The sequence below is a fragment of the Myotis daubentonii genome, chromosome 2, assembly GCF_963259705.1.
Source record: "Myotis daubentonii chromosome 2, mMyoDau2.1, whole genome shotgun sequence".
Classification (NCBI taxonomy): Eukaryota; Metazoa; Chordata; class Mammalia; order Chiroptera; family Vespertilionidae; genus Myotis; species Myotis daubentonii.
In genome coordinates, this window is record NC_081841.1 from 134381939 (window position 1) to 134405785 (window position 23847).

General features: G+C 39.0%; 1 protein-coding gene across 7 annotated transcripts in view; it reads right to left on the reverse strand.

The window, feature by feature from the left end:
* The window catches only part of COG3 (component of oligomeric golgi complex 3), an 86715-nt gene that overhangs the window by 16621 nt on the left and 46247 nt on the right, over positions 1 to 23847 (reverse strand). For 6 of the 7 annotated variants that reach the window (XM_059684639.1, XM_059684638.1, XM_059684636.1 and 3 more), the window contains 5 exons: positions 18006 to 18111; positions 14535 to 14659; positions 10819 to 10908; positions 2572 to 2692; positions 78 to 166 (listed from right to left, as the gene is read on the reverse strand). In XM_059684639.1, coding sequence (XP_059540622.1) covers positions 78 to 166; positions 2572 to 2692; positions 10819 to 10908; positions 14535 to 14659; positions 18006 to 18111 — 531 coding nt within the window. The remainder of the gene's footprint in view (positions 1 to 77; positions 167 to 2571; positions 2693 to 10818; positions 10909 to 14534; positions 14660 to 18005; positions 18112 to 23847) is intronic. The other variant, XM_059684637.1, reaches the window with a different exon arrangement.

Here is a 23847-nt window from a genome sequence, read left to right on the forward strand (position 1 = left end):
TTGCGTGCTTAAAAATTACCAGATATGTAAAGAATGCCACTTATCTCCCACCACAAACGAAACAGATTCCTTCTTACCTCCAACAAGAACTCTATTAAGGCGTTGTTGCTATTCAGCCTAAAAAATCTTGGAACAGTCATAGGGTTCAAGATTTTAAATGCTGCATCTGTGAAACAAAATTACTCATCCAGTGAATATGTACAATTTCAAAAGAAAAACTGAGTTACTGTTTCAGAGTGTTAATAACATACACTAGTTCTCTATTATCACAAAGCAAGAACAGTTCGGTTTCACCAACTCATCTCCACAATGACATTGAGATTAGTGCCAAGATGGCTACGGTACCCACATATCGTTATTTTCTAGAAGTCAGAAATGCAAAATGACTATTAAACTTAACTATTCACTTATAGAAAAAAGGAAAAATGATAAATGATTACCTGACAATTTCACTGCTTTACTCTTATAATGCTTAATAGTTTGTTTTTTGAAATATTCACATACTTACCCAGCTTCTTTTGCTAAGATCCTGGCTGGCACAGAAATTTATTCATTTGAAGTAGAGTGAATAAACCAATGTGTCAGCCAGAAAGAAAACACCAAAAGGACATATTTACCCCTTAACCTCCAGACCAACTAGATCTATATGAAGTATTAATCGAGGTCTCATTGATGTTCAAATGCAATAAGATATAACATTAGTCATGAAAGGTTAGAGGCTTAAAAGTAAAGATAGCAGGTATTATTAAGGGATAATCAGAAAAGACCATTTTTTTTTGCTTTGCTTTGCTTTGCCAGAGAGACTGGAGAAAGCAAAGCATGCAATGCTTCCAACTGTAGTTTTACCACAATTGCACTTACTGCCCTGAACCTGATCTTACTGAAAAAGAACTTGCTATCAGATCCAGTGTTCAGAGTAAGGCTTTAGTAAATGCCTCTTTGTGTCTGCTCTCTTTCCTACAAGATAACTGACAAAGTGTCTGCAATAAACAGAATCAAATCAGCATATGGCAGAATTACATATACTTTCGAGAAAACATACTTTAAACCAATACTTGCCAAAATTTTAGGATATTTCATTTTCTCACACCTCAGTGGATCTATACTAGAACCCAACAGCAACAAATTATGAACTTTAAAAAGTGAAAGGAAGTAGATCAGGCCACCAATACAATAAAGTAAGGACTCTCAGTGCCTGGCATTCTTCAAGGTAAAGAGCACTATTCCCACATCTCACATTGAAAAGAAAGAAGAAAATCCACTAGAATGGTTGAGAGACAGAAGCTTCTGATGAGAATAAGCTCTAGAAAAACTATGCATTCTCTGAGGATAAAAGCCAGAAAATTGGGCTGCTGTTTAAAAAAAAAAAAAAAATCACCAAGAATATGAATAACACACAAGTTTACTATCCAAATTCCAACAGAACCAAAGAGCATTCTTTGTGGTGGAAAGACAAGAGCATTAAGGAAAAAAAAGAACGAACTGTTTTAATATGACTCATGATGAGACCACGTTGGTTCTCAGGTGAGTTAAATAAAGTCTACTAATTTATAGACACAGTCATTAGGGAACGACCTACTACTACCCTTGGAAATCCTATATTTGGAGTTCCACTGAACCACAGAATACAGAAAATAATTTGAGTGACTGAATTTTCTCAATTCCCCCAAGACATAAGAGAGAAGTTCATTCATCACATAAATGAATGGCTTAAGTTATTAGAGCTGAATTCTCTTGAAAATGATTAAGAAAAGATAACGTTTAGGTAATTTTGTAAGTAATTAAGAAAAATGAAGGATATGTGTGGTATACTCTTCACTGCTTAAAGTCAACATCTTAAAAAATAACTACTTTGATCTTTTAGAAATCATCGCTTATTAATTCAGAGACAAATGATTAGGATAGATGAGGCATCTTTCCCAAAATGATCCTATATTACCAACTCAAGATCCTATCTACATTACTTAACAACCAACTGATTTAATAATAACACCACTTATATTAAACACCTTAAGTTTACATATATTTTCATTCTTAATGATCTTAATTGATTTGATAACCTGGTAAAGGTATCATGATATGTTGATTCTGCTCATTTTACCTGGCATAGGAAAGCTAAGACACCTATTCAAGATCACGCAAGAGCCAGGAAATATTGAGCCAGAAACAGAACCCGACTTTTTCAGACTCAGATAAATATTCTTCCCTTTACCCAGGGAATGTTAATGGACTGACAAACTCAATGTTTAAAGCCATCCCAATTAGCTGACACTGTAGGTAGCTGTTATACTGATCTTTCATTTTTTAACTGGTTATGGTAGTACATGGCAGAGTCTAAGAGAGGTAATGATATATTACAAACTGAAATGCTCAGATATAGTTCCCTTCATAAAGGAAATACAGCAAGTTAGATGTAATTAGGATGCTCAGTTTAGTATAAACAAGTGACATGCTTAGCAAGCACAGCATGCAAAAAAATTGCAGATGAACATAAAATAAACCTATACCCTGTGCTGATACATTTGGACAGGTCGAACACACCCAACTGTGCCAGCCAGGACAATAAAGTACCTCTAGTTTTCTTGAGGTCCAGGGAAATTTCCTTAATGGTGAATTCAGTGTGAAATGGAGCAATTTGTTCACGAAGAATCAACAGATGCTTTATTAAAAAAAGTTGTCCATCAATCTGAGTCTAAATAAGACAGAAAATGTATGTTATCAGATTAAATAAAAATATGAACATATAAAAAACATATGTTATTAATCAATATTAACCTAAGTTTATGAGCCCTAACCTAACTTTTTTACCCTTAGCATAACTTTATGGCACCAACACTCCTTTGTTGTGCAACGAATTCTCCCCATATTATACAGATTAGAATTATCTGGAAAAATCTTGCTGCAAACTGTTACTAACACTGTTACCAGCTCTACTTAGCATATTCTAGAAAGTAAATCTGACAGAAGGTTGTAAAGCAACACAGAAAGAGAAGTCAAACGTATTTTAACTTGGTGCAAAAGCAGAAGAGAACACCAGCACAGAGCAGGAAGTAAAATAAAAGTTTAAAGTGTGAGCACAATTCTGTCCTCCCATGCCTTTCTAGCTTCTCTTCAGTAATGCAGCGTTCACTATTTGATCAAAGTGGTTTCAAAATCCAGAACATCAGAAATACTCATATTTATACAAAAGTACAAAAGGAGCCTCCAAATGTACAATGATTTGGGCTTGCCATTTTGGATTATCCTGCCACCAACAGAGCACTGGCTACCTATACCCTGAAAGTCTCTGCATCTCCTTTTGTCCTCTCAGGACCCATCCACAAGAGTCTGTGTTTCAGCCTTAGTTCTCAAAGCCCTGACCCAAAGAGTGAATAATCATAGCTCTCACTTCAGAAAAGAGCCTCTACAAAACAAGAGCAAGGCTGGTTGCTCCTCCTCAAAATAGAATCCTACCTTGAAAATATTTCAATGAAATTATACTACACTAGAGGCCTGGTGCACAAAATTCACGCACTTGGGGCGGGGGGGAATCCCTCAGCCTGGCCTGCACCCTCTCACAGTCTGGAGCCCTCAGGGATGTCCAACACGTGGCATAGGCCCACTCCCCCCAACCTCTGCAGGAAGCAGGCCTAAGCCATCAGTCAGACATCCTTAGCGAGGTCATGGAGACAGGAGAGGCTCCAACCACCACTGCTGCACTCGCCAGCCATAAGCACAGATTCTGGCTGAGCGGCGCTCCCCCTATGGGAGCGCACTGACCACCAGGGGGCAGCTCCTGGGTTGAGCGTCTGCCCCCTGGTGGTCAGTGCACATCATAGCAACCAGTCGTTCTGCCGTTTGGTCAATTTGCATATTAGCCTTTTATTATATAGGACATTATATATTATACAGGGAAAGAATAAAGGGGCTGTGAAACAAAGTGACTCCTTTATGGTCTCTCCCCACCTTCTAAGTACACACATAAGTATGACTGATGGAAACTACCTTTGCATTTGGAACAGAGCATTAGCTAAGTGGGGAATGCTGCACATTTTGAATATTTGCTCTCCTTTCAAAAGAACTAGCAACTCCAGCCCTGGCCAGGTGGCTCAGTTGGTTGGAGCGTCGTCCTGTACACCAAAAAAAGGTTGCAGGTTCAATTCCAGTCAGGTCTCATACCTAGGTTGTGGGTTCAATCCCCAGTGGGAGTGAGTTCGGGAAGGCAAGCAATTGATATTTCTCTCTCAAATTGAAGTTGCTCTCTCTCTCTCCCTCCCTCCCTCCTTCTGAAATCAATAAATATATCCTTGGGTGAAATTTAAAAAAGAATAATAAAAATAAAATAAAAAAGAACTAACAACTACAATGGACAAAATAATACAGTATAGATTCAATTTACTTTACTGATCCAGAACAGTATCATTTTAATTTAATGATATAGTAGATGCTCAATTTAAGTATACAAGAACAATTTCTTGTCTTAAAAAACTCTCTTAGACATTAAGTGATTATTTCCACTGATGACTTTTTAAAAAGTTGAGGAGGAGTTGGGATCTGGTTCTCCAGCATATTTGTCAGTTCGGTTCAAATGAACTCTTATAAAAATTCTCTACAGATTTAGATGTTTTCTTTTCATCAACATTTACTTGACATAGTCAGCAGGATTCCAAAGAAGCCCACCCAGGAGCACCCTGCAGATTTGGAATTGGTGCAAAGCAAGGTACAAGCAAGGACCCATTGTGCCCCACCAGCTCTCCACTTGGCATCGGATGAACTTGGGTGAGTTTCTCTCAGAATTCTGGGCCTCCTTGCTTCAAGTAGCAGGCCATGACTTTATTTGAACTGCTCTTAGAAAACCCTCAATGTGGTAAGGGTTGAGATAACTAAAGCAAAAGGGGAAAATGGGGTGCTGCTTTTACTCTCAGCTTTTTAGGTGGATTGCTTACTGAGGATGTGAACAAAATCTTCCCTGGTTAAATGAGAGACTGAACTCTCTTTCGCTCCAACAGAGAAAGGACACTTGCTTCCCCAACCCAAACAGCCATTGGGGTGATGATAGTTGTTCAGACCCTGAAACCAGAGTAGCGGAGATGGGCGCCGGGAGTCGCCCAGTGCAGTAGTGTAGTTGACCCCAGAGAAGCCTGGGAAGAAGGGCAGGGTGTCAGTAATTTCACCTCGAGAAAAGGGATAGAGAAGGGCCTGTGCCTTGGAAAGCATCTGTTAACCTCTCTCTGGCTCTTGCTTGGGTATTCTTAGGCGACTAGTAAACTTTGTGGGGTTGCCTGAGAAAAATTTCCTCTAGGGTGTAAAGTAGTCCCTATAGGGATATTCCCTGCATCTGACTCATGCACATAAGGGCTAGTTTTTCCTAGAAGATTGTTCAGACTTTACAGATCTCAAAATTAACAGGGGAGCCCTGGCTGGGTGGGTCAGTTGGTTGGAGCATCATCCTGTACACCAAAAGGTTACAGGTTCGATTCCCAGTCAGGGCACATACCTGGGTTGCAGGTTCGATCCCCAGTAAGAACGTATACAGGATGCAACTGATTGGTGTTTCTCTCTCACATTGATGTTTTTCTCTCTCTCTCTCTCTCTCTCTCTCTCTCTCCCCCCCCCCCTTACTACCTCCATCCCTTCTTATAGTTCTAAAAATTAATAAAAACATATCCTCGGGTGAAGATAAAAAAAAAAAATTTTAAATCCCAGTTGGTGTGGCTCAGTGGTTGAGGGTCAACCCATGAACCAAGAGGTCACTGGTTCAATTCCCACTCAGGGCATATGCCTGGGTTGCAGGCTCGATCCCCAGTAGGAAGCATGCAGGATGCAGCCAACTGATGTTTCTCTCCCATCAATGTTTCTATCTCTAGCCTTTGCCCTTCCTCTCTCTCTAAAAATCAATAAAAACATATTGTTGAAAAAAGAAAAAAACAAAACAGCCCTGGGGTGTTTCTAAGTGGTTAGAGCATCGGCCCACATGTCATCGGTTCCATTCCCAGTCAAGCTGGGTTACAGGCTCAATCTGTTTAGGAGGCAACCAATCCATGTGGCAATACATGAATGTCTCTCTCTCCCCATCTCCCTCCCTCCCTCTCTAAGAATCAATGGAAAAATATCCTCGGGTGAGGATTAACAAAAACAAAACAAACAAACCACAAAACACAACAAAAAATTAACAGGGGAAATCATGCCTCTGAGACCAACAAGTCCTACAACAGTCAGCCTCCTGTTAATACTAAGATAGCCAAGATGAGGATCCTTTGATACTTCTAATCTTTTGCACTCACAATTAGAAAAAGCGGGCTATAAAATTAGGCAGAAAGAATAGAAAGCATACTTAATTGGTCTCTCAAAGCTTCAAAAAGAGGATTTACATAAATGGATCAACCTATGATGTCATTTAGGTGTCCACCCATTCCTTTGAGGTATTAAAATGCCTGTCCTATTTTAAAAGGGGAGCCAGCCAGTGTAGCTCAGTGATTGAGCATCGACCCATGAACCAAGAGGTCCCTGGTTCAATTTCCTATCAGGCCACATACCAGTTGCAGGCTCAATCCCCATGGGGGCCATGCAGGAGGCAGCTAATAGATGTTGATATTTCTTTCTCATCAATGTTTCTATCTCTCTCTCCCTCTCCCTTTCTCTCTAAGTCAATAAAAACATATTTTTTAAAAGGGGGGAAAGGTCATTTGGAACTTGACTTGTCAAGGACAGATAGAAATTATAAGTTTCTCCAAAACAAAACTTGGATCCAACTGTTCTCTGTCTGTGTCCGTCTATGTATGTCTATATATGTAGTAAATGTGAAATAATTTTCTACCTCTGGATGGTATTGTTAAAATTGACTTAAAAGCAAGTGCTTGTAGGGATTGGGTATTCTAAAATTCTCAGACATACAGAAAATAACTCAAATGCTTTTCATGTTCACATATCTAAAATTAATCCTTAGTAAATAAAAGCTAGTTTAAGTTTGTTGGTTTAAGTAAAACAGACATGTCTTTATTTTACCTGGGCTTTACAAAACTATGAAATATGTTTCTAGAGGTTATAAAATGTCCTCATAAATCTGCTAAGCTAAAGAATGCAAATTGTTTACTTCTTAATTTTCATTCAAAATTGAGGTTTTAAGGGTTAAAATCTCAATATACATAGGAATAACTTTGCAGTGTACCAGAACGGCCCCTGGAACACCTCAAAGGATTTGTTTTTTATGTTAAATTGCATGAGAAACATTGTAAAATAATTGATGAAAAACTTCTAGGGTATAATATATGGGTAAACAATGATCATAAATTATATACTAGCAGTCGAGGCTACAGGAAACCCACAACGGCTGGTTGATTCTTTTCCTAGCTCCCTGGCAAACCCCATTTTTTGTTTTTTATAATCCTTTATGCATCATTGTGCATTTAAGCTGAACTCAGATGAAGGAACCTATGAGCTGACATTATTGAGAGACATCTTACGCTATTGCCAAGGTTTGATAGAGTCACTTAAAGAAAATACCAAGTTGATAACGGCTTCCTTTCACAGTGAGCTCCCAGGAGACAAAGATTTAGATATTGTTTTTTAGAAAGAACATCAAATAAAGACGCTCCCCAATCTCGCTGGAAGAGAATTAGAATTTATCAGGAACATAACCACAAATGGACAGCTACCGACCTCTGACACTCGCCTCCACCTACAATGGACATCAAAGACTCCTCAAGGATGAGAAGCTGCTAACATCAGAGATAGACAGCTATTGCAAAACATCAACAAGACTGATTGATGTTGAACTCAGGATCCATTTTGCTTGATTGTCTCTACTTGTATGCTAATGATATTAGGCATAATAATAATTACTGGTATATTTGCCCTAGCCGGTTTGGCTCAGTGGATAGAGTGTCGGCCTGTGGACCAAAGGATCCCGGGTTTGATTCCAGTCAAGGGCACGTACCTCAGTTGCAGGTTCCTCCTCAGCCTGGGACCCTGGTCAGGGCTTGTGCAGGAGGCAACCAATCGATGAGCTTCTCTCACCTCAATACTTCTCTCTATCTTTCCCTCTCTCTTCTACTCTCTCTAAAATTCAATGGAAAAATATCCTTGGGTGAGAACTTTAAAAAGTAATAATAATAATAATTATACTTGTTCTTTATGTTTTTGTATATAGTTCAACTGTTATGATGACTAAACATGTATAAGAACACTGTTAAGCCCAGCCAGTATGGCTCAGTGGTTGAGCATCAACCTATGAACCAGGAGGTCACAGTTCAATTCCCAGTCAGGGCATATGCCTGGGTTGCAGGCTCAATCTCCAGTAAAGGGCGTGTAGGAGGTAGCCGATTGATGATTCTCTCTTATCATTAATGCTTCTATCTCTCTCTCCCTCTCCCTTCCTCTCTCTGAAATCAACTAAAAATATATAGAGATATTAAAGTACTTTTTAAAAAATCACTGTTATACTCTTTTCATGGCTTATGTAAATGTTATACTAGATGCCAAATATAGAAAAATAGACAGAACTTGGCAATTAGGCAAAACTCAAACATGAGAGTTCACAGAATAGAAATGATCCAGTGTTTTATTCACAATGAAGCCCATATGACCTAACTACCTTCCATTTAACTGTTCTTTCCTTTTTTGCGAAAAATTCAGCCTCAACTCAGATCCCATGATTATGGTATTGCCTCATCCCCAATAGTCAATAAGAGAACATCGACACTGAGCTTTCTTAGGAATGAGCCTTCTTGCGCTGTGAGACTACACTGTCCAACCAAAAGGTTGGTCATCAATGCATCCTTTGGATTAATTTATAACCAAAAGGGGGAACTGTGGACAAAAAAAAAGGGGTTCAATGAAAAGTAACCTCAGGATCCTCTGATCATAAAATCCTAACCAGGAAGGTCATAATGGGTAGTTATGCCCCAGGAATACAACTTCTTTACTAAAAGGCTTATTTTTGTCTTAAAGTCCTGTCCCTTGTTTCTGTGAATCTAGATGAACATACTTTAAAATGCCTCTTTCTAGACTCCTCTTTCTAAGATGTAACCACCCTCAAGAGAGCAAATAATCTTCTGTCCAATAATCCAATCCTCATCTTGCTTTCTCCCACCTCCATGTAATCTTCCCTTACATACCTTTCTTAATTTCGAATGCATAAAAGAAACTGCAAAACTGTTCTTTTTCAGAGCATCTGAGAACTTACTCCCTGACACATGTCATCAGTTTGGCTCAAATAAACTCTTTTTTTTTTTTTTTTTAAAGCTGAAAGGCAAAAGTATACAAACTCAGCCATGAAAATAAATTTGCTAACGAAACTGAGGGCTCCCTCATACATACTTACACCCCTTATAATATGTAGAAAACAGAATGAGATAAAAGAGGCAATGAGGGCAAAGACTGACTAATCAAAAGGCTCTTAGCTCCTCCCTTAAAAAAAGAGGTACAAGAGGACATAAGCATATGAACTTTTTTCCTTCTGATCCAATAAATGCATGCTCATTGTAGAAAATTTGAAAAGTTAAATAAAAGTGTAGGGGAAAGGAGGAAAAATCCAGTCACTCAAAAACTTTCAATGCTATATTTTTCTAATGTATGTTTTCATTACATATTTATGTATATTTCACCTATTATAAAAAATATGGCCCTGGCCAGTGCTGCTAAGTGTTTAGAGCGTTGGCCAGCATACCAAAGGGTTGCAGGTTCAATTCCCGGTCAAGGGCACATCCCTGGGTTGCAGGTTTAATCCCTGACTGTGGTTGGGATATGTGCAGGAGGCAACCAATCAATGTGTCTCTCTCACATCAATGTTCCTCTCTTTCTATCTCTCTCTCTCCCCCTCTCCCCCTGTCCCTTCCACTCTCTCTAAAATCAATGGAAAAAATATCCTCTGGGGAGGATTATCAAAATCAGACTTGGAAATACTTTTAAAAACTTAAACCTGCCTGTCTATAACTTAACTTTCCATCCTCTTGTAGTACCCGTACCGTATCAACATGTCATTTCCTTCCCCATTCCATAAATGGGAGAATAGTGGTCACAAACAAAGGGAGAACTTTCCTAGCAACTGAGTCCCAATCTCTTTTGTGAGAAGATTTTTTTTAAATTTGTCTAAAGCCTTGAAGTTAGAAATCAAGTTTATAAATCTGGAAGACCAGAAAGGTTAACAAGGTTTGAATACTCCAAGCAGCAAAGAAATCTTAGCTGGAAACAGCCTCACAGCTCCCTCCCTGTAGACAGCGATATTTTAAGTGAAGAGTTAGCACAGCAACACTTTCAACCATGCTGTACTTCTGGGAAAAATCTCAGGGGCCGTGGAAGAAGCACATGGCAGCTGTTTTCAGCCCTGGATCCCTTACTAATTAAAAACTGTAAGTCACAAAGTCATGGCAACGAATTCTATCATATAGCCCATGAGCCACAATTGCCTGTCTTCCAAACTAACTGGCTTATTTCCTCCAAGTGAGGCCATTTAAACTATTTAAAACACCAATGTAAAATAAAACATCATTGTAGGTATGATTATAATTTGCTATGTTTCCTTGAAAACCCTGTTTTGGTATTCTAAGGAAAACAGCAATCTAGCACCTCTCCACTTGCTAAGGCTATAACAAGAAACTTTTATCCTATAGAATTTATAACCTAATTATTATTTTTGGTGCTTTAGCAAACTTAGAGTTCTCTTACACAGTATCATCTTTACTTAGCACTACAATGAAATTCTAGCTTCTCTCAAAATTAAGTCATTAATCAAAGAAATCCTCCTGCCAAAATGCCTTTATATGTATGTGCCTATACATAAATGCTGTATTCCCCAATGTTATTATAGGTAACAAGGTTTCACCTAACACTTCATCAAACCTTGTTTTTGCTGATAGATTCTGATGCTCCAAGTAACGACTGAATGCAGGCAGACAAGGCTTCCTGTGATAATCCTTGGAACACTGCCCTCTGGTGAAATAAAAGAGAAACATCACCCTGTAGCACTTGACAAACAAAAAAAGATCGTAAGTTGAGTACAGGGAGGGATTGGAATCATTTATATTACTGGCAACATTCCTCCTGCAATTTCCTATTCTAGATAAACCTTTCTAGACCAACACAAAGTTTCGTAATTTGCATTTCTCGAAACACTCATGCGGCCCTTTACTGATATTTCCAGAGCACCTATTTCATGCCAAACTTTGTGCAGGTGCTAGAAACACAACCAGTGGTGGGGAGACAAGGCTGACGTAGTTCTGACCTTATAGAGCTCTCACTCCAATATGATCTCATGTTGCAGGTTGTTTTTTAAAAATTATAAAGCCAAGCCAGCCAGAGTGGTTCAGTGGTTGAGCATCAACCTGTGAACCAGGAGGTTACGGTTCGATTTCCGAACAGGGCACATGCCTGGGTTGCAAGCTTGATCCCCAGTGAGGGGCATGCAGGAGGCAGCCAATCAATGATTCTCTCTCATCATTGATGTTTCTAATCTCTCTCTCTCCATCTCCCTTCCTCTCTGAAATCAATAAAATAAAAATTTAAAAAAAATACATATATATAAAGCCAATTTTAAAACAAACCCTCAATAAATCTACTTCTAAAAATTTATCCCAAGTAATTAATGGGTAGTGTATTGTAAGAGTCATGTATGTAGCTCTTCATCACAGTATTATTTAAAAGAACAAAAAACTGAAATAACTTAAATGTTCAATAATGAAGGGGCTGACAAATAAAATACTAGTAAATCTAAATTATAGAACACTGTGCATGAAATCAAAAAAAATGCTAAAGGAGGTCATATAATCTTATAAAATACAATTAAGTTTTAAAAATCAGGTTACAAAATAGAATGTTAAACATGATTCCTTTTTTTAATCTTTATTGTTGAAAGTATTACATGTCCCCTTCTTTCCCTCATTGACCCCCTCCAGCCTGCCCTCCCCCCACCCCAGGCCCTCACTGCCCTGTTGTCTGTGTCCTTGGGCCATGCATATATGCACCCACCCATCACCATTAATTTATGATTCTTAAATTAATTCTGTCATTTCTCTATCTTCCCAGAGGTGTGACATGCTGGTCTGGGCAGGGACTCCTATCAGTCCCTTCGCTTCCCTCCCAGTATTCATTCCACCCAAGATGGGCTTGAGATAGGTGAGTATGAGAAAAATATTTATTAGGCCACAGTCCTGGGCCCTGGTCTCATTCTTTATGCTATGGTCTTTCTGGTCCCTCTCTTCTGTATCCATGTTGCTGTAGTAAGAAGAGATGAGGGCTCCCTTTGCTAGGTCACTGACCCTACTTTAAGGAAGACTGAAGACCCTCTCTTTCCCCTGCTCAGCCTTCATGGGGTTTTCACTGGATTTTTCTTTCCTCGCCTTTGATGGGTAAGATAGAGAGGGATAAGATTGAATGTAGCCAGGTGAAAAAACAATAGGCAGGCCTAGGGCATAAAGTAAATGCAGGCAAGGTGGCGTCCTCGGGCCTACCTGCTGTTTGACTAAAATCCCTGTTAAGGACTTAGGAGGCTTCACTAGGGCCTGTGATGACAATGGGCTCTATGTGGAATATACCCCCTGCACATTTCCCTTGGGAGCCTGGCTCCACTGTAGAAAGTTTCAGAAGCCCAGCATAACACCATCATTCAATACGCCTACTGGGGAACCTGGGGAAAAGTCATGCCAGTGTCCAAACCTCCCTCTGGAAGAGACCTCATCAGCTGGGCAAAAAGGCTGAGACATCTAACTCTGTACTCTGCAGAGGAGGCCTGGCCTCACCTCTAAAAGTCCCGAAACTGGGCAAAAGGCACTTCATGGTTGAATTTCAAAATCTCCAAGCAAAAAATCCAGTAACTGAGCAGTTACAATAGATATTGAGTAGCGTGCACTACACTGAGCCAATGAAACAGCTGTGCACTTTGTCAGGCCTACGCTGAGATGGAGCATCTTCATAGTGAGGGGAAGGCACATATCCCTTTACCCATACGCTTAAGAAACAGAGACATCTGGACAACAATTACATGACTTGTATTTAGTAACTTCTCTATATATATGCTATTTGGGTTATAACAATCAAATTAATTTTTTTTTTAATGAATTAAAACCACTGAATTTTGACCTAGTTGGTATGGCTCAGTTGGTCCTATCCACCAAAAGGTGGTGGGTTCAATTCCCGGTCAGGGCACATACCCAGATTGCGGGTTCAATCCCTAATCTGGATACGTGTGGGAGGCAACCAATGTTTTTCTCTCACATCTCTCTCTCTCTCTCTCTCTCTCTCTCTCTCTCTCTCTCTCTCTCTCTCTTCCCCCCACCCCTCCCTGGCCTTCTCCCACTCTCTAAAATCAATAAAAATTAAAAACACTGAATTTTACAAACTATTTTGGTTCAGCAACAAACACTAGCCATAAATAACTGTAGACAAATCTGATCTTTCAGGGACTGATAATCAGAAACTGAAATGCTTAAAATAACTGTTACCTGAAATGAATGCACAGTATAAGTTGGTGCTGAAAAAAAAAAATTGGGGGGAGAGGGTACTGCTAATTTCAGCAAATAACTAAAATCAGTCCATGATTAGAAAAAATATGTAGTCTTAATACTACTTGTTAAGGAAAGTGATTTAAACTGAGTGCAAAACTAAATTAAAGTAGTTTCATTTAATACTTAATCTAAATACTAAATGTATATTATACCTATGTAACATTGGACATATCACTTAACTTTCTACATCTCTTTTTCTTCATCTACAAACTAAGACAAATGAATTAAGTTGTAGTTCTGAATTTGTGATTATAGACTCCTATGAGAATCAATACAAGCTATAGCCCTTCTCCTCAGAAAGACACAAATACAAGCATACATACACAATTTTACCCACAACATCAAGGTGTTCACAGACTGCCCAGAGCCCAATAGTGGAGTCTAAGGGTCTACAGAATGCTCAGGTTAAGAATTCTTAAATTAGATTGATCTTAAATTTTACCTAAAAAAAACCCATATGATTCTAATACCAAACAAAATACTGTATCAAGATCTTAAAATAAACTTTAAAAATATTTCTAATGAGCCCAGCTGGCATAGCTCAGTGGTTGAGTGATGACCTATAAACCACAAGGTTCAATTCCCGGTCAGGGCACATGCCTGCATCCTCAGTGTGGGGTGTGTGGGAGGCAGCTGATCCATGATTCTCTCTCATCATTGATGTTTCTGTCTCTATCTCCCTCTCCCTTCCTGCCTGAAATCAATAAAAATAGATTTTTAAAAAATATTTCTAGCCCTAGCCAGTTTGGCTCAGTGGATAGAGTATTAGCCTGCGGAGCAAAGTGTCCCAGATTTGATTCCAGTCAAGGGCACGTACCTTGGTTGCAGGCTCCTCCCTGGCCTGGGCTCTGGTAAGGGCTTGTGCAGGAGGCAACCAATCGATGTGTTTCTCTCACATCGATGTTTTTTTCTGTCTTTCCCTCTCTCTTCCACTCTCCCTAAAAATCAATGAAAAAATATCCTCGGGTGAGGATTAACCAAAAAATAATAATATATACATATATATATGTGAAAGCAATTTATAGTACAGATAAGGATAAAGCAATTTACACGTACATCTATGCATCTGTACAATTTAGAGAGACAGACAAGAGTTCGTCGAACTGTAGGATACCACATTCCATGAAGATCTGCTGGAGAAATTGTGGTCTGTGGTCTAGGAGTGAGAGATTCTGTTGAACCTAAAAACCCAAATGGAAAAGAAATTGCATTACACTCACATGTAGATTTGTCTTATTTACACAGCAACTATAAACTGTTCTCATTAGCTACCATTAGCTGGAGGCATCCACTTTCTCTAACCTCATCTTCCATCAAGAATGCCATAAGAAACCTAAAACAGTGACAGATAAGATTTAACACAGTATGTACATACTAGAGGACTGGTACATGGATTTGTGCACCAGTGAGGTCCCTCAGCCTGGCCAAAACCAGCCGGGTGCACAGATTCGTCCAGGGTGTGTCTGGCCCATCTCGCCCAGTCCTGATTGGGGCCAATCAGGGCCAGGGAGGGACCACAGGAGGGCTCCAGGCTTATCTAGCCTGTCTCACCCAGTCCCGATTGGCTGGACCCCAGCAGCAAGCTAACCTACCAGTCAGAGCATCTGCCCCCTGGTGGTCAGTGCGCATCATAGCAACTGGTCGAACAGTTGAACGAATGGTCGGACACTTAGCATATTAGGCTTTTATTATATAGGATGTATGTATTCATGTGTACTCTCACATACTCAACCTAATTGCTTTTCCCAAACTATGATCAATAATCTTTATGGAGTAGGTGAACAGTATACACATTACAGAATACAGTGCAGTCATTAAAAAGGAGGCAGATCTATATATAGTCACATGGGAGCAAGTGGGAATTCATGGAGGTCAGGGAGTGACAAACAAACAAAGCAATGTTAAACAGGAATATTAGTCAAAGCTAGTCTGTCTGACCGCTTGCCTTCCATGCTTTAAGCGGTATCATTTATAGACCTTCCCAACTCCAAAGATCTTCACTTCCATCCCTCATGACCTACCGCGCAGATTTTCTTGACTTTGTTTCAAAATTACTTTCTACAGACTTTCTTATTATATTCCAAACTACCTCACCTCTTAATTGTTAAATCTTAGAATCCTACTCTCTGACCACAACATCTTCGTGATTTTTCTATTTTTCACCTGTTTACTCAAAATACACTGTCAACTCCTCCTCCTTTGGCTTCAATCACACCCTAGACCAGTGATGGCGAACCTATGACACACGGGTCAGAGCTGACACGCGAACTCATTTTTTTGGTTGATTTTTCTTTGTTAAATGGCATTTAAATATATAAAATAAATATCAAAAATATAAGTCTTTGTTTTACTATGGTTGCAAATATCAAAAAATTTCTATATGTGACACAGCACCAGAGTTAAGTTAGGGTTTTTCAAAATGCTGACACACTGAGCTCAAAAGGTTCGCCATCACTGCCCTAGACCTTTGCCTGCTTCTGACCGCTCTGGCTACTCTTTCTCAGTGAGCCCATAACATTCCTCTACCTCCATTTGCTCCTTAATGTCAGCATCTGCTGAGACACCCTCCCCAGACCTGCTATTATTACTCTACTCTCTGTCCCGGGGTGATCAACTACCTCAATCTTTATCTCTAAACCAGTCACCCTCTTTATAGCTCTAGAGTAGCCTTTCCAACAGAAATATAATGTGAGCCATAAATGTGGCATTAAAATGCTAGGGGGAAAAAAGGAAAAAGAAACAAGAGCAATTAATTTTAATACATTTTACTTAATCCAATATATCTAAAATATAATCACTGTAACATGTAATCATTGTAGAAATTACTAATAAGATATTTTCCATTCTTCATTTTATATTAAGTCTTTGAAATCTGGTGTGTATTTTATGCACTTGTCCGCATTCAGACTAGCCATATTTCACATATTCCATGCCAGGTGGCTACCATACTGGACAACACAGTCCTAGATCCACATAGCACAGATGCTCTGTGTTGTTCCATATGGCCCTTACTCAATCTTCCTCAGCCCCACACCTAGAGTGTCGTCAAATTCTATTGGTTCAAACCTCAACCATATCTTTTATCTATACACTTCTCTTCATCCCCCTGTCACACCCTGGTTCAAACCACCTTTCTTTCAAAAGAAACAACCTCCTAACCAGTCTCTACAGTTCTGCCAACAATACCTTATTATAAAGCCAGGTATCAGTTAAAGAATAGGCTTTTGGGGGGAAGGGAAAACGTACAAGGCCAGTGTTGGTAAGACAAAATGTATTCTAGTCTCTCCAATAACTCTTGAGATTTACTAGGATTAAGGTGTACACTAGGACTAAGATATACACTAGCACCAAGATAGATACTGGCACCAAGAGGTACACCAGGACGTGGCATAGATTCTATTTCAGAGGACAAAATTCCAACCCCCTGTGGGTCTCTCCTCCTAGCAAGCATAATAAAATAGTTTGGGGACCACCTCGCCGGTGGTCTGTGAGGTCCGAAAGGTTGGCGACCGCTGGTTTGGGGAATACCCAAGCTGCTCAGCAATCTGGATTTGGGGTGCCAACTGTTTATAGAGTTGACTCAGAATACTTAACACATTGCAAGCCAGTAGTTTTATTGCTAGCTTTACCCAGTGGCCAGATAAGTTTCTATTGAACGAGTACAAAAAAACATTTTACATAAATGTTAAAGGCACGCTTTAAAATTAAATACCCATTGCATTTTGAAGTTATTTATTACATGTTCTTACAAGCTAATATCTTTTTAAAGTATGATACTTTGTAAAACACTGTGTAATATGAAGCAAGAATTCTCATGATCCATCCAAAATGTGTTCATAATGCCCTAAACCTGGGGATTTGGGAGCAGCTGGGGGTCTTTAAAGTCCATGAAGTTTCAGTGTCCCCCACTCACAGCCAGTATTATGGAGAGCTGAGCTTTAGTGTTACCTTTACATCTAGGGGTGGGGAGAAAGGATGTCTTACTTCCTGTCTAGCTTGTTGTCTAGGTAACTCATGAGTACCCAGGACTATTGGACAAGTTTGCTCCTTGCATAACCCAAGTCCGAGTTATCCCCTACATTTCCGTTACTTTTTTCTAACCCAGTCCTAGGCACTGACTTTCCAGAGCAGCTACAGTCTTCCAATCCCACATGCCACCCTCCATCCCATTCTATCTTAACCTTACTTCACCTGGCTTTCTCACACTCATCTTTATAAACACTACAGCTTTTAGACACCACACCTCTCACTGAACCAACCTTCCTGCACTCAAATTTCATCTCCCCTCATAATTTTTTCCCCTTCATAATTTTGATGGTCCTCTTCCATGGTCCAAGAGGAGTGCCCTGTGCATACCTTTAGCCTGTCACCACTGAATTACTAGTATGTCTGTGGGTTGTCCATATCTCCCCACTAAAGAGTGGCTCCACAAAAGCACAAGCTGTTTTTCATGCCTGGGATGTGACAAGTCCTCAAAGTTTTTCAAATGAATACATAAAAGTTGGAAGTTAAAATATTATAACATACCAGATTTTTTCAGATTATTAGACTCTGTTTCTTCTAACCGAACATCTGAAAATGAAGCTTCTGAAGGTACCTTCTTCTGTTCATCTTTTAAACTCTGTGCAATTTCCTACATAGAGAAATCGGAAGAAACATTAAAGTGTAGTTTTCAGCTGCTTGGCAATATGAACATAACTATTTCTATAAAGTAAGAAATACTAACAAATAAATGGACTAGTTAAGAGAACTATACCAAAACAAAACATGGAAAAAATTAAATTAGTATATAGAGTGTCTCTGTTCTCAAAAGCACATACATAGCCTTTTCTGAACCACTAATTTCAGAACTCTACAAGATACCCAGTAAGAGCTCAAAGATTCATATAAGAAACATAATTTTCAACTTTAAGTTCAGAAACAAAGTATTCAAATTTAAAATATCATAAAGAAAACAAGGGAGGGAGGAATGGGAGAGAGCACAGATCAGGCTGAGAAACATGCATAGTCCTCACCATATCCACTTTGTGGCCTTAAGAATCAAGGTAACTCCTGCAAACGGACTATCCATCTGCTCCCTGGAGTTACTATTAGCAATCCCCAGACACCAAAAGATAATTTCTACTACAAGCCTGCAGAATAATAAAAGCTGGAAAAAAACAAACAATCCCAATACCATATGCCCTAACCTACCATATACCTGACCCCTATAGGGCTGATTTTACATACTATTTTTTAAAGTAGTGTATAAATAATTAATATAACTACCCAAAATATTATAAATTTAAATAGAAGTCAGGAGAAAGAAAGTTTAGGAAACCATTATTAAACAATAAGTAACTGCATTAAACTAAATAGGCTGGCATGTTTCAAGCCTATTAGCTTTAAGACAAACATACCTATCACCACACACTTGTCAGGCTAAGCACTAAAACAGTTTAAGTTAAAATGCTGGTGAAAATTTGGAGCAACAAGAATGGGCTGGTATATACATACATATATTTCTTTGCTATGTCAGCTGAGAAATCCCAGAACCACCAACACCCTATAGCACAGTGATGGCGAACCTTTTGAGCTCGGCGTGTCAGCATTTTGAAAAACCCAAACTTAGCTCTGGTGCCGTGTCACATATAGAAATTTTTTGATATTTGCAACCATAATAAAACAAAGACTTATATTTTTGATATTTATTTTATATATTTAAATGCCATTTAACAAAGAAAAATCAACCAAAAAAATGAGTTCGCGTGTCACCTCTGACCCGTGTGTCATAGGTTCGCCATCACTGCTATAGCAACTACTACACTAAGCACCCAGATCATAGTTTCCAATACCATTCTCCAATAAAGGAAGTCGGGACTTTTTGAAGAAATGGCTGATTCTAGGGCTGAAGCAGGAAACAGTAAAGATGATCCTGGAGCACCTTGTAAAGGGTGTCCCAAAACTCAACGCAATAAGTAATTTTGATAGAAAACACAGGTTTATAATTAAAAATTGTAAATTTTTTATTGATTCATAAAGTATACAGTATAGGGTTATGTATGGAATAGCAAACTGGATTATCATGTCGCGATAGCGAGCACCATTAACTGTTATTGCCTGAGCAGTCGCATTGAAGCAGTTCGTGAGAGTGTTGCTGAGAGTCCAGGTACATCAATTTGGCACTGTGGTCAAGAATTGGACATTTCGCCCTGACCAGTTTGGCTCAGTGGATAGAGCATCAGCCTGCAGACTGAAGGTTCCCGGGTTCGATTCCAGTCAAGGGCATGTACCTTGGTTGCAGGCACATCCCCAGTAGGGGGTGTGCAGGAGGCAGCTGATCGAGGTTTCTCTCTCATCGATGTTTCTAACTCTCTATCCCTCTCCCTTCCTCTCTGTAAAAAAATCAATAAAATATATTTTTTTTAAAAAAAGAATTGGACATTTCAAGAAGCTCTCTACAGCGCATTCTAACGAAAGATTTGCATCTTCATGCTTACAAAGTTCAACTGACTCAAGAACTGAAGCCTACTGACCGCACAGCGAACAGAGTTCGTTGAATGGATTATGGAACAACAACAAGTGGATGCTGATTTTTCGAACAAAATCATCTTCAGCAATGAGGCTCATTTCCATCTTGATGGCTTGGTTAATCGACAAAATTATCGCATTTGGGGTTCAGAAAATCCACGAGTGATTGTTGAGAAACAAATGCATCCACAGCGTGTCACTGTTTGGTGCGGATTTGGGGCTGGAGGCATCATCGGACCATTCTTCTTCGAAAATGCGGCTGCTCAGGCAGTAACAGCTAATGGTGCTTGCTATCGCGTCATGATAATCCAGTTTGCTATTTCATACATAACCCTATACTGTATACTTTATGAATCAATAAAAAAAATTACAATTTTTAATTATAAACCTGTGTTTTCTATCAAAATTACTTATTGTGTGAATTTTGGGACACCCTTTAGTACCAGGAAATAAGAAAGTGCTCAAAAAAAAAAGAAAAAGAAAAAAGAAACACTATATTGAAGGGATATGTCAACGCAACACAGGAACCAACTAAAAGGGCTCCCGCTATAGCGATCAGACAAGACAACGAAATAAAAGGCATCCAAATTGAAAAAGAAGTAAAACTGTCCTTATTCACAGATGACATGATACTATACATACAAAACCCCAAAGACTCCATCAAAAAACTACTAGACCTAATGAATTCGGCAATGTAGCAGGATACAAAATTAACACCCAGAAAACTATGGCCTTTTTGTACACCAATAATGAACTAACAGAAAGAGAAACGAAAAAAACAATCCCATTTACCACTGCACCAAAAAAATTAAGATACCATGGAATAAACTTAACTGAGGAGGTAAAAGACCTGTACTCAAAAAACTACAGAACATTAAAAAAAAGATATAGAGGAAGACATAAACAAATGGAAGAACATACCATGTTCATATATTGGTAGAATCAACATCATTAAAATGTCCATACTACCCAAAGCAATCTACAGATTCAATGCAATCCCCAATAAAATACCAATGGCATATTTCAAAGATCTAGAACAAACTCTCCAAAAATTCATCTGGAATAATAAAAAAAAAAAGGCCCCAAATAGCCACAGCAATCCTGAGAAAGAAGAACAAAGTTGGAGGGATCACAATACCAGATATCAAGTAATATTACCAAGCCACGGTTCTCAAAACTGTCTGGTACTGGCACAAGAACAGACATATAGACCAATGGAACAGAACAGAGAACCCAGAAATTGACCCAAGCCATTATGCTCAATTAATATTTGACAAAGGAGGCAAGAGCATACAATGGAGTCAAGATAGTCTTTTCAATAAATGGTGCTGGGAAATTTGGTCAGATACATGCAAAAAATGAAACTAGATCACCAACTTACACCATACACAAAAACAAACTCAAAATGGCTAAAGGACTTAAACGTAAGACAGGAAACCATAAAAATCCTACAAGATTCCATAGGCAGCAAAATAGAAGACATATGTCATAGCAATATCTTTAAAGACACAGTTCCTAGGCCCCGGTCGTGGTCGGCAAACTACGGCTCGCGAGCCACATGCGGCTCTTTGGCCCCTTGAGTGTGGCTCTTCCTAAGCCTTAGGAGTACCCTAATTAAGTTAATAACAATGTACCTACCTATATAGTTTAAGTTTAAAAAATTGGGCTCTCAAAAGACATTTCAATCATTGTACTGTTGATATTTGGCTCTGTTGACTAATGAGTTTGCCGACCACTGTTAGGGTAATGGAGACTAAGGTGAAAATAAACAAATGGGACTACATAAAAATAGAAAGCTTCTGCACAGCAAAAGAAACCATCAACAAAACAACAAGAAAGCCCATTGCATGGGAGAACATATTTGCCAATGATATTTCCCCATAAGGGTTTACTCTCCAAAATTTACAGAGAACTCATACAACTTAACAAAAGGAAGATAAATGATCCAATCAAAAATGGGCAAAGGATCTAAATAGACACTTTTCAAAAGAGGACATACAGAAGGTCAGGAGACATATGAAAACATGCTCAAAGTCACTAATCATCTGAGAGATGCAAATCAAAATGACAATGAGATACCATCTCACACCTGTCAGAATGGCTATCATCAACAAATCAACAAGCAATAAGTGCTGGTGAGGATGTGGAGAAAAAGGAACCCTCCTGCACTGCTGGTGGGAATGCAGACTGATGCAGCCACTGTGGAAGACAGTATGGAGTTTCCTCAAAAAGTTAAAAATGGAACTCCCATTTGACCCAGTGATCCCATTTCTAGGACTATATCACAAGAAAACAAACAACAATCAGAAAGGATATATGCACCCCTTGTTCATAACAGCACAATTTACCATAGCTAAGATTTGGAAACAGCCTAAGTGCCCATCAGCAGATGAGTGGATTAAAAAACTGTGGTACATCTACACAATGGAATACTATGCCGCTATAAAAAAAAGGAACTTCTACCATTTGCAACATCATAGATGGAACTGGAGAGCATTATGCTAAGAGAAATAAACAAGTTGGAGAAAGATAAATATCACATGATCTCACTCATATGTGGGATATAATGATCAACATAATTTGATGAACAAGAATAGATCCAGAGACAAAGAGCGGGGGCGGGGGGGGGGGGGGTAAAGGGGAGGGGGAGGGGTTAGAAAGCAACCAAAGGACTTGTATGCATGCATATTAGCATAACCAATGGACACAGACACTGGGGTGGTCAATTGGGGAAAAAGGAGACTTATGTAAAACTTTAGTCAATAAAAAAAAGAGGGAGGGGGGCTCCCAATGACCCAAAATGGAACTATTTGAGCAACAAAATAAAGTAGCAGTGGACTATAATATAAAAATAAAATGCATACCCATGAGTCCATACTGATATCAAGTGATTGAATAAATAAATACATATCCCTTGCAGAAAAATTCCAAATAATTTTTATATAGATACTTTGCCCTCCAGAGTATAACGTCCCACTCCTTAAGTAGGCCTGCACATAAAGCTCCCTTCCAAAGAGCAGCGGTCGCCAAACTTTCAGACAGACTACTGGCTGGCGACCATTGCCAAAGAGAACAGTATGACAAAGGAGGAAAAAGAGTAATTTTCCAGTGGAACCTGACAACACTATCTCAGCCAGGTGGTCATGGTCAATGTCTACAGTTGATAAGTCATGTTGATAGTATTTACCCTTGATAGGATGTGTTGAAAATGGAACTTCACCTCTATGATTTTCCTCTGAAAAACCTGTAACACCAGTCTAATCATGAGGAAAACATCAGACAAATTCCAATAGAGGAGCACCTACAAAATACTCAAGTTCTCCCCAAAACTGTGAAAAAATCATCAAAAACAAAGGAAGTCTGAGAAATTGTCGCAGTCAAGAGTAGCCTACGAAGATATGAAAAATAAATGTAACACGGTATTATAACTGGGATACTGGAACAGAAAAAGACATTAGATAAAAACTAAGGAAACCTGAATAACTATGGATTTTAGTTAATGCCAATGTATTATTTATTACTGGTTCATTAACTGTCGAATGTACCACACTAATGTAAAATGTTAATTAACAGAGGAAAATGGGTGTAGGTATACTGAAACTCTATGTAGTATCTTCTCAATTTTTATATAAATCCAAAACTGTTCTAGCCCTAGATGGTTTGGCTCAGTATAGAGCGTCAGCCTGAGGACTGAAGGGTCCTGGGTTCAATTCTGGTCAAGGGCACATGTACGGGTTGCACACTCGATCCCCAGAAGAGGGTGTGCAGGAGACAGCCAATCAATGAGTCTCTCTCATCATTGCTGTTTCTATCTCTCCCTCTCCTTTCCTCTCTAAAATCAATAAAAATAAAATTTTAA